Consider the following 12,936-nt stretch of genomic DNA (forward strand, 5'->3'; position numbering starts at 1 on the left):
TCAGGTCATTGGGGTGTGGTGGGTCAGGTCATTGGGGTGTGGTGGACCAGGTCACAGGTAGGGTTGACCAGGTCAAAGGTAGGGTTGACCAGGTCACAGGTAGGGTGGACCAGGTCACAGGTATGTTTGACCAGGTCACAGGTAGGGTGGACCAGGTCACAGGTATGTTTGACCAGGTCACAGGTAGGGTTGACCAGGTCACAGGTATGTTTGACCAGGTCACAGGTAGGGTTGACCAGGTCACAGGTAGGGTAGACCAGGTCACAGGTAGGGTGGACCAGGTCACAGGTAGGGTTGACCAGGTCACAGGTAGGGTAGACCAGGTCACAGGTAGGGTTGACCAGGTCACAGGCATGTTTGACCAGGTCACAGGTAGAGTAGAATATATGATGAAATATATATAATGAAATATATATAATGAAATATATCTAATGAGATATACACATTGCCTCAGGTCATGGGAATATGTCGAGGGGTATACCATCCCAGGTCATGGGAGTATGCTGAGGGGGGGTTACAGTGCTCCAGGTCACGGGAAATACACAGGGGAGAGAGAGAGAGAGAGAGAGAGAGAGAGAGAGAGAGTGTGCGTGTGTGAGAGAGAGAGAGACGGAGAGAGAGAGACAGACAGACAGTGTGTGTGTGTGAGAGAGAGAGAGAGAGAGAGAGAGAGAGAGAGAGAGAGAGAGAGAGAGAGAGAGAGAGGTATATGAATAAGTTTTACTGTGGTATACTCCCCTCCCCTGCCACAGATACATAGTATGCTTAGTATACCTCTTACACTATATACCTCTCTCTCTCTCTCTCTCTCTCTCTCTCTCTCTCTCTCTCTCTCTCTCTCTCTCTCTCTCACACACACACACACACACACACTGTCTGTCTGTCTCTCTCTCTCCGTCTCTCTCTCTCTCACACACGCACTCTCTCTCTCTCTCTCTCTCTCTCTCTCTCTCTCTCTCTCTCTCTCTCTCTCTCTCACACACACACACACACACACACACACACACACTCTCTCTCTGTCTCTCTCTCTGTCTGTCTCTCTCACGCACACACACACACACACACACACACACACACACACACACACACACACACACTCCGTCCCTCTCTCACTCACTCTCTCACCCCCACACTCCGTCCCTCTCACCCCCACACTCCCTCTCCCCCACAGCTACGGGTTGCTGGGCGCCAGTGGGTGTGGGAAGACGACCTTGCTCGGGTGTGTGGTGAACCGGCTCACGCTGGACAGGGGCGCCATCTTGCTCTACGGCTTTCCCCCAGGGTCACCTGGGGCCGCTGTCCCAGGTCACAGGGTCGGCTACATGCCACAGGTAAGGTCACACACACACACACACACACACACACACACACACACACACACACACACCCAGGTCACAGGGTCGGCTACATGCCACAGGTAAGGTCACACACACACACACACACACACACACACACACACACACACACACACACACACACCCAGGTCACACACACACACACCCAGGTCACACATACACACCCAGGTCACACACACACACCCAGGTCACACACACACACACACCCAGGTCACACACACACACACACACACACACACACACACACACACACACACACACACACATACACACACACACACACCCAGGTCACACATACACACACCCCCAGGTCACACACATACACACACCCAGGTCACACACACACACACACACACACACACACACCCAGGTCAGACACACACACACACACACACACACACACCCAGGTCACACATACACACACCCCCAGGTCACACATACACACACACACACACACACACACCCAGGTCACACACACACACCCAGGTCAGACACACACACACACACACACACACCCAGGTCACACACACACACACACCCCCAGGTCACACACACACACACCCAGGTCACACACACACATACACACACACACACACACACACACACACACATCTACCCTCCTCATTTTCGAACCATGTGCCTCACCACTTGACCCACACCAACATAACCTCCACTTGACCAAACTCCATTTGTAATACTGACGTCACTCCACTCGCTTGTAAGACGCAGGTGGATGGATGATCTAGACACATAACGAAGCTCCTTCCTACATATATATACATATGTATACACATATACATATATATACATACATATATATATATATATATATATATATATATATATATATATATATATATATATATATATATATATACAAGGGTTATAACAACACAACACACCCCACCCTCCTCCCTATACTATAAAAGGCCCTCCACCTCCTCCTCCTCCTCCTCCACCTGCTCTTAGTGTGTCCCTCCTCCTCCACCTCCACCTGCTCTAAGTGTGTCCCTCCACCTCCACCTACTCTTAGTGTCCCACCCCCATCACCTCCACCTGCTGTAAGTGTGTCCTGTAAGTGTGTCCCTCCTCCACCTGCTCCACCTCCACCTGCTCTTAGTTTATCCCTCCTCCTCCACCTGCTCCAAGTGTATCCCACCTCCACCTCCACCTGCTCTAAGTGTGTCCCTCCACCTCCTCCACCTGCAGGAGCTGGCTCTGTACCAGGAGTTCTCCATCGTGGAGACGCTCCGTTACTTCGGCAAGATCCACCAGATGAACCACCACAAGATCGCCCAGAGAACAGCCTTCCTGGTCGACTTCCTCGACCTACCTGACCCGAAGAGGCTCATTAACCAGCTCAGGTGAGAGAAAGAGAGAGAGAGAGAGAGAGAGAGAGAGAGAGAGAGAGAGAGAGAGAGAGAGAGAGAAGGACGGGTCAATAGTATGCTGTGGGGGTGTGGGGTGTGAGGAAAGAGAGAGAGAGAGAGAGAGAGAGAGAGAGAGAGAGAGAGAGAGAGAGAGAGAGAGAGAGACAGGACAATAGTATGCTGTGGGTGTGTGGGGTGTGAGGAAAGAGAGAGAGAGAGAGAGAGAGAGAGAGAGAGAGAGAGAGAGAGAGAGAGAGAGAGAGAGAGAGAGAGAGAAGGACGGGTCAATAGTATGCTGTGGGTATGTGGGGTGTGAGGAAAGAGAGAGAGAGAGAGAGAGAGAGAGAGAGAGAGAGAGAGAGAGAGAGAGAGAGAGAGAGAGAGAGAGAGAGAGAGAAGGACGGGTCAATAGTATGCTGTGGGGGTGTGGGGTGGGAGGAAAGAGAGAGAGAGAGAGAGAGAGAGAGAGAGAGAGAGAGAGAGAGAGAGAGAGAGAGAGAGAGAGAGAAGGACGGGTCAATAGTATGCTGTGGGTGTGAGGAGGGAGAGAGAGAGAGAGAGAGAGAGAGAGAGAGAGAGAGAGAGAGAGAGAGAGAGAGAGAGAGAGAGAGAGGCGAGAGGCGAGGAGTCAGCTGCTGTTTGCACATGACACGGTTCCCCCCTCCTTGGCCGAGTGAGAAACTGTAGAAGCTGTTCGTCTGAGGTTTGGAAGATGTTTCGTCAGGTGGAAGCAGAGAGATAGTATGAGCTTCAGTGGGAGTTGTGTATGGAGAGAAACTGATGGAAGTGGAGGTGCGAATGTCCCTGATACATGGGTGTGGATGTGGATGGAACCACCCCTCATTCCCTATAAACCATCCGCTTAGCCCTTATAAACCACGCTTCCAGCATCATAAACCACCCTCCAGCATTATAAACCACCCCTCCAGCATTATAAACCACCCCTCCAGCATTATAAACCACCCTCCAGCATTATAAACCACCCCTCCAGCATTATAAACCACCCCTCCAGCATTATAAACCACCCTCCAGCATTATAAACCATCTCCAAGCATTATAAACCACCCTTCCAGCATCATAAACCACCCCTCCAGCATTATAAACCACCCCTCCAGCATTATAAACCACCCCTCCAGCATTATAAACCACCCCTCCAGCATTATAAACCACCCCTCCAGCATTATAAACCACCCTCCAGCATTATAAACCACCCCTCCAGCATTATAAACCACCCCTCCAGCATTATAAACCACCCTCCAGCATTATAAACCACCCCTCCAGCATTATAAACCACCCTCCAGCATCATAAACCACCCTCCAGCATTATAAACCACCCCTCCAGCATTATAAACCACCCCTCCAGCATTATAAACCACCCTCCAGCATTATAAACCACCCTCCAGCATTATCAACCACCTCCCAGCATTATAAACCACCCTTCTAGCATTATAAACCACCCTCCAGCATTATAAACCACCCCTCCAGCATTATAAACCACCCCTCCAGCATTATCAACCACCTCCCAGCATTATAAACCACCCCTCCAGCATTATAAACCACCCCTCCAGCATTATAAACCACCTCCCAGCATTATAAACCACCCCTCCAGCATTATAAACCACCCTCCAGCATTATAAACCACCCCTCCAGCATTATAAACCATCTCCAAGCATTATAAACCACCCCTCCAGCATTATAAACCACCTCCCAGCATTATAAACCACCCCTCCAGCATTATAAACCACCCTCCAGCATTATAAACCACCCCTCCAGCATTATAAACCATCTCCAAGCATTATAAACCACCCCTCCAGCATTATAAACCACCCCTCCAGCATTATAAACCACCCTCTAGCATCATAAACCACCCCTCCAGCATTATAAACCACCCCCAGCCTCAATAAACCGCCCCTCCACCCACCACAAACCACCCTCCAACCCCTACAAACCACCCTCCACCCACCATAAACCACCCTCCACCCACCACAAACCACCCTCCACCCACCACAACCCGTCCTCCACCCACCACAACCCGCCCTCCACCCGCCGCCCCACTCACCACACCTTCCTCCTGCCCTCATGTGCTCAGCGGTGGTCAACAACGACGGGTGAGCTTCGCCTCCGCCCTGCTGCATGAACCTGACCTCCTCATACTGGACGAACCCACCGTGGGCGTTGACCCACTCCTCAGGAGCAGGTCAGTCAACCCACCCACCCACCCACTACGGTAACCGACAGCTCCTCCCTCAGTCAGTTAGCCAGTCAGTCTAGTCAATCAGTCAGTTAGCCAGTCAGTCTAGTCAATCAGTCAGTTAGCCAGTCAGTCTAGTCAATCAGTCAGTTAGCCAGTCAGTCTAGTCAATCAGTCAGTTAGCCAATCAGTCAAGTCAATCAGTCAGTTAGCCAATCAAAGTCAATCAGTCAGTTAGCCAATCAGTCAGTCAGTTAGCCAGTCAGTTGGGCTAGTCAATCAGTCAGTCAGTCAGTCAGTCAATCAGTCAGTTAGCCAATCAGTCAGTCTAGTCAATCAGTCAGTTAGCCAACAATCAGTCAATCAGTCAGTTAGACAATCAGTCAGTCAGTCAGTCAATCAGTCAGTCAATCAGTCAGTCAGTCATTTAATCAGTCAACCAGTCAGTTAGCCAGTCAGTCAGTCAGTCAATCAGTCAGTCAGCCAGTCAGTTAGCCAGTCAGTCAGTCAGTTATCCAATCAGTCAGTCTAATCAATCAGTCAATTAGTCAATCAGTCAGTTAATCAGTCAGTCAGTCAGTCAGTCAGGCAAGTGAGAGCGTAGCTTGCCATTTCAGTCATCCATGGGGAAATGTTATTAATTCTACAACCATAATTAATATTTCACAAGTTAATACATTATAACATATAATTTGCTTCAATAACTATATAACATATTATGAGAATTGGCTTCATATATAACCCGTGTTTATATAAGGTCTTTCCTATAACCTATATAACACTTTCATCTTTCCTATAACCTATATAACACTTTCAATGCCTAACAACATAGGATTGTCTCCCGCCTTTAAACATAGCCAAGGCAAACCTAGCCTAACCTAGCCTAGCCTAACCTAACCTTGCCTAGCCTAACCTAACCTACCCTAATCTAACCTAGCCCAGCCTAACCCAACTTATCCTAACCTTGCATAACCTAGCCTAGCCTAACCTACCCTAACCTAACCTAGCCCATCCTAACCTAACCTATCCAAACCTAGCATAACCAAGCCCAACCTAACATAACCTAGCATAACCTAACCTAGCACAACCTAACCTAACCTAGCACAACCTAACCTAACCTAGCATAACCTAGCCTAGCCTAGCCTAACCTAGCATAACCTAACCTAACCTAACCTAACCTACCCCAACCTATGCAAACCTAGCATAACCTAGCCTAGCCTAGCCTTAAACTAAACTAACTTAGACCACCCTACCCTAACCTAGCTGATGATCTGGCCGTGTTAAAATACCAAGACATATATTAAACATTACCATTAACAATATTGGTGTAGTGCCATCAACATATTCAATGTCATATATATACACATTATAGCACTCTATATAATGTCTATATCATATCATAGACGGTATATATTTTTTTATGAACGAGTTGTAACTAAGAATAGATAACAAAAATATAATAAAAGCCGCAAAGTTAATAAATAATAACGAATTTATCGACTCCTCTCCATCACCAAGTGTTTATATTCGAGCGACCAGACTTCGACCAACACCCTAATCTTATTTCTGCTCCTGGTCGAGATCTGGTAGAGGCCAGGCGACCACAGCCACCTCAGAAATATCTCTGCTATCTCCAGGCTCGTCCTTGCAGCGTAGATAAGAGAATCCGGGTCATAACGAAGGTGAAAAGAAGTTTTTTATCACTGAGGAGGAAAGAAGGAGGTCAGCTGACGGCGGCCATGTTGGTCTGGAAAAAAGCCTGGCGTGACGTCACTACCTCACTCCCCCCCTTCCTCCTCCCCGACCCCTCCATTGGCTCTTCCCGACCTAATTCGATGTTAATTGAGGTGCTAATTACTGTCATCTGGCTGATAACCCCCCTTAATATACACTATGGGATACCGTTCCCCTTAAATTTGCTTAGCCGAAATATAAATCGCGAGCTAAACACGCAAAGTTACTACCTGGTGAACCAACTTGGGCCGAACTGGGTAAGAAATTAATGAAACTAGGCTTCAAAGGCTGTTAATTAGCCCTCCATGATTCGTAATGATCATAGGCAAATCACCTGAGACTCGTCCATATACACACATCGTTAACAACACCTAAATATGATCAACGACATGTTTGCCTTATTTAACGAACACATCCCTACGTTATACAGCAATAACCTGTCGTTACATACGTCTCTACTACGTACCTGACACCTCCTCGTTAATCACCAGTTAATTAGTCCTCGCTGTGATGGTAGGGACGGTAATAATCACCATTAAATGTCACAAGAAAATGAAAGACTCCGAACATGTGAGTGGTTGACCACCAGCTGGATGGCCAACGTAAACAAAGCGAAAGACTTTTAAAAATGGGTTTAAGTCGCTTTATTTCGCTGTTTTCTCCTATTTCCACGTCATTTCTGCGCTGTAGTACATCAAACGAATTAGATTTAATAACTTTATGTATTTTAAATACCACAATGTTCTTATATTTGTGGATAAATACTTGGAGGAAAGCGATATGGAAAGCGATATTGGCACTGAAGACATTACCAAGACAGGAAAGCTGTCGGCTGTCATGGGAAAAAATGTGTTCGTCGCTTTATTTCGCTATTCATTCCTATTTCTATGTCATTTATGCGATGTAGTACATCAAACGAATTAGATTTGATATCTTCATGTATCTTAGAGACCACAATGTTCTTATATTTGTGGATAAATACCTGGAGGAAAGCGATCTTGGCACCGAAGACATTACTAAGACAGGAAAGTTGCCGTCTGTCATGGCAAAAAAAGATTAACGCGGGTTTTTATTTACCTCGGGAACAACGCCATCTGTTGAGCTGAGGCGTTACTATTTAAGAATACATTCTGTTTTCAATGGAAATTATGGACTTAATACATAATTCTATTTCTTTTTTTTTTTAAGTATTTGCAGTTATTTTGGTATTTACGGCTCATTATACTTCCTCAAAATTAATATGCTAAGCTTCATTTAAGCATATTCATAACTACGAAATATAGCCATGGCTTTATAATGAATAAATTAATTATTATAAATGAGTAATGATAAATAACAAAACGTATTGGACAGGAAAGCTGTCATTTGTCATGGGAAACAATGTGTTCAAGTCGCTTTATTTCGCGAACCAAAGATACTAGCCTAACCTAGCCTACGTCAACCTAGCCTAACCTAGCCTAAACTAGCCAACTTAAACCTAACCTAATCCAGCCTAAACTAGGTTACATCAACCTACGTCAACCTAGCCTAAACTAGGTTATGTCAACCTAACCTAACCTAGCCTACGTCAACCTAACCTAACCTAGGCTAATCTAGGCTGTAAACCTAACCTAACCTAGCCTAAACTAGGCTGTCAACCTAGCCTAACCTAGCCTAAACTAGCCTACTTAAACCTAACCTAACCTAGCCTAAACTAGGTTACATCAACCTACGTCAACCGAGCCTAAACTAGGCTACGTCAACCTAACCTAACCTAGCCTACGCAACCTAACCTAACCTAGGCTAAACTAGGCTGTCAACCTAACCTAACCTAGCCTAAACTAGGCTGTCAACCTAACCTAACCTAGCCTACGTCAACCTAACCTAACCTAGGCTAAACTAGGCTGTCAACCTAACCTAACCTAGCCTAAACTAGGCTACGTCAACCTAACCTAACCTAGCCTACGTCAACCTAACCTAACCTAGCCTAAACTAGGCTGTCAACCTAACCTAACCTAGCCTAAACTAGGCTGTCAACCTAACATAGCATTAGTTTGCCTAACATTCGAGTCACACCTAGCCTTCGTCAACTTAACCTAGCATACCCCAACCATATACATTGGTGTTGATTTCTATATCAATTGGTGATTTCTATATAAAGTTATGTTGATTTCTATGTAAAGTGATGTTGATTTCTATGAGTTGTTGATTTTGATATACATTAGTGTTGATTCTACAAATTGTTGAAAACTTCAATATATATTAGTGTTGATTTCTATATAAATCATTGATGATTTCTATATAAATTGATGTCTTTCTAACCGATTTATATAGATTTCATGTTGATTTCTAACAGATTTATATACATTTTCTCCAAATCATTCTCTTAAGCTGGATATTTCGCTATATAGATTCGTTATATAAATCTATACGATTCCTTGACCGTATCATTTGGTTGTTATCATATATAAATTGTGCTAATATACAAATCTTAACTCAATAATAATTCTGGTTAATGATAATTATGGGGATCGAGTAATCAAGTTATGAAATAAACCAATTTATTCTCAGCCAAAGTTACTATAGGGTTTCACCATGTTTACATTAATGATTTGTTTACATTTATCTGTTTACCTTGATTAGTTGTTTACATCGTTTAGTTGTTTACGTTAATTAGTTGTTTACAATAATTTGTTTACATTTATATGTTTACCATAATTATTGGTTTACATGGCTTAGTTGTTTACATTAATTAGTTGTTTACATTAATCATTTGTTTATATTTATCTGTTTACCTTATTTGTTTACATGGTTTAGTTGTTTACATTAATTAGTTGTTTACATTGATAATTTGTTTACATTCATCTGTTTACCTTGATTAGTTGTTTACATGGTTTAGTTGTTAACATTAGTTAGTTGTTTACATTGATAATTTGTTTACATTTATCTGTTTACCTTGATTAGTTGCTTACTTTGCTTAGTTGTTTACATTAATTAGTTTACATTGATGTTGTTGTTAATATTAATTTGTTTACATTACTTAGATGTTTCCATTAGTTGTTTACATTAATTTAATTTTCTTCAGTTACTTATTTACATTGATTAGTTGTTTACATTAATTAGCTGTTCACATTAATTAATTTTCATTGTCTACATTCTTTTTTCAAATACGTCAGTTGTATGATAAATTCACCCCCCCCCCCACACCCCCTCTGAAAATACAATCCTAACTGAAAATTTGCAACATTTTCTATGAAATGGAAAACGGACTGTGGGTGGCATTTGAAGTAGGTCTATGTATATATTGGAAAGGATCACAATTTTGCGCGTGATCAAGTCTATTCCTATGAGTCCACGGGGGAAAATGAAACAGGATAAGTTGCCAAGTGCACTTTCGTGTCATAATCACATCATCAGGAGAGACACAAGAGAGAAATATAACAGTCTGTTGATAAACATCGAAGAGACGAAGCTAGGACGCCATTTGGTAACCATGTTTACCCTGATGATGTGATTATTACACGAAAGTGCACTTGGGAACTTTTCGTGTTTCATTTTCCCTCGTGGACTCATAGGAATATATATATATATATATATATATATATATATATATATATATATATATATATATATATATATAGTATATTAAACAATTTGTCAGAACACCAGAATTACACTAAATTTTACCTAAATTTCTATGAAATTAATTAAATGATTAACTCATTAATAAATGAGTTATCATTTATCAGCATTTCCCAATACTCAACCCTATATTTCTTTCTTAAATACGGTTGTAATTTAATATCTTTATCTACATCTCGTCTATTTATATGCATGGAATATATACATATAATTAACATAGTGAGTTAATTAAAGAATATCGAACTATGAGCGATATTGCTTTAGCCTTTTATGAAGGGTTTAATGGGTGACAAGTTTATATTACATTAATATCCTATTTACGTATTTACCAATTTACGGACACTTACCTTGGCGTAAACAATGGAGGTGACGTCACACCGCCAATTGCCAGAGAGAACCAGCAGTTTAGGGAGTTAATGATCACAAAGGGGGAGTGTGGTTAATTATGTCATTAGAGTTAATTACAATAATGTCCATTGTATTTTAGTAGTAGTAGTAGTAGTAGCATAATGACCATTCCCCATTCCCATCCCCATTCCCGTCCCCATTTACGTCCCCATTCCCGTCCCCATTCCCGTCCCCATTTACGTCCCCATTCCCGTCCCCATTCCCGTCCCCATTCCCGTCCCCATTTACGTCCCCATTCCCGTCCCCATTCCCGTCCCCATTTACGTCCCCATTCCCGTCCCCATTCCCGTCCCCATTCCCGTTCCCGTCCCCATTCCCGTCCCCATTTACGTCCCCATTCCCGTCCCCATTCCCGTCCCCATTCCCGTCTCCATTCCCGTCCCCATTTACGTCCCCATTCCCGTCCCCATTCCCGTCCCCATTTACGTCCCCATTTACGTCCCCATTCCCGTCCCCATTCCCGTCCCCATTCCCGTCCCCATTTACGTCCCCATTTACGTCCCCATTCCCGTCCCCATTCCCGTCCCCATTCCCGTCCCCATTCCCGTCCCCATTTACGTCCCCATTCCCGTCCCCATTCCCGTCCCCATTCCCGTCCCCATTCCCCCAGCAGACGACAAACCAGGTGATGGTATGATCCAATTTGACCATTTCTCTCTCTCCTCCGTTGCCCACAGTATCTGGGAGCATCTGTTGAAGGTGTGTGAAATGGGTCGAACCACCATCATCATAACGACCCATTACATTGAAGAGGCCAGACAAGCTGACAAGGTAGTTAGCCGTTATCGTTAGCCAATAAATGGCTTTAGAGATATTACTGTGTTTATCTTAAGACGGGATTGGGTTTTATTAGACGGGGTTGGGTTTTATAAGACGGGGTTGGGTTTAATAAGACGGGGTTGGGTTTTATAAGACGGGGTTGGGTTTTATAAGACGGGGTTGGGTTTTATAAGACGGGGTTGGGTTTTATTAGACGGGGTTGGGTTTTATAAGACTGGGTTGGGTTTTATAAGACGGGGTTGGGTTTTAGAAGACGGGGTTGGGTTTTAGAAGACGGGGTTGGGTTTTATTAGACGGGGTTGGGTTTTATAAGACGGGGTTGGGTTTTATAAGACGGGGTTGGGTTTTATAAGACGGGGTTGGGTTTTATAAGACGGGGTTGGGTTTAATAAGACGGGGTTGGGTTTTATAAGACGGGGTTGGGTTTAATAAGACGGGGTTGGGTTTTATAAGACGGGGATGGGTTTAATAAGACGGGGGATGGGTTTAATAAGACGGGGTTGGGTTTAATAAGACGGATTTGGGTTTTATTTTGGGTTTTATTTATCAGATGCTGCAATGGTTGCCAGTTTGTATATTTTTTTTTTTATTATTTCAATTTGATTCGTTTATAATCTGTTCTCCTAGTGCGCTATGGTCTCCACCAGCCCCAACACCAGCAATCTCCAACATTACTACAGTCTCCACCATTAAGTTCATGTTCACCCTCATATTCTCCCTCCTCCTCCTCCTCCTCTTCCTCCACCTCTCTTCACCATCACCCCCCCCCCCCCGCTACACCAACAATCTCACCACCACCCTCTCCACCACCAGTCTCTCCACCACCAGTCTCTCCACCAGTCTGTCCACCACCAGTCTCTCCACCACCCTCTCCACCACCAGTCTCTCCACCACCCTCTCCACCACCAGTCTCTCCACCACCAGTCTCTCCACCACCCTCTCCACCAACAGTCTCACCACCACCCTCTCCACCACCCTCTCCACCACCAGTCTCTCCAACACCGTCACCACCACCCTCTCTAACCTCCTCCCCCAATCAACCTTCACCCCTTTCACCACCAGTCTCTCCAACACTCTCTCCACCACCAGTCTCTCCAACACCCTCACCACCACCGTCTCTAACCTCCTCCCCCAATCAACCTTCACCCCTTTCACCACCAGTCTCTCCAACACTCTCTCCACCACCAGTCTCTCCACCACCACCCTCTCCACCACCCTCACCACCACCAGTCTCTCCACCACCCTCTCCACCACCCTCTCTAACCACCCCCCACCAATCAACCTTCCCCCCTTTCACCACCACCAGTCTCTCCAACACTCTCTCCACCACCAGTCTCTCCACCACCACCCTCTCCACCACCCTCACCACCACCAGTCTCTCCACCACCCTCTCCACCACCCTCTCTAACCCCCCCCCCCAATCAACCTTCCCCCCTTTCACCACCACCTTCACCCCTCACCCTCACCCTTCACCCTC

At 44.9% G+C, this 12,936-nt stretch overlaps 1 protein-coding gene across 1 annotated transcript in view; it reads left to right on the top strand.

The window, feature by feature from the left end:
• Positions 1-12,936, top strand: part of snu (ABC-type transporter snustorr) — a 40,604-nt gene that overhangs the window by 6,546 nt on the left and 21,122 nt on the right. Inside the window, exons 3-6 of the mRNA XM_071680757.1 lie at positions 1,172-1,331; positions 2,565-2,719; positions 4,815-4,922; positions 11,357-11,450. Of these exons, the coding sequence (XP_071536858.1) occupies positions 1,172-1,331; positions 2,565-2,719; positions 4,815-4,922; positions 11,357-11,450 (517 nt within the window). The remainder of the gene's footprint in view (positions 1-1,171; positions 1,332-2,564; positions 2,720-4,814; positions 4,923-11,356; positions 11,451-12,936) is intronic.

The sequence above is a fragment of the Panulirus ornatus genome, chromosome 32, assembly GCF_036320965.1.
Source record: "Panulirus ornatus isolate Po-2019 chromosome 32, ASM3632096v1, whole genome shotgun sequence".
In the NCBI taxonomy this organism is placed as follows: domain Eukaryota; kingdom Metazoa; phylum Arthropoda; class Malacostraca; order Decapoda; family Palinuridae; genus Panulirus; species Panulirus ornatus.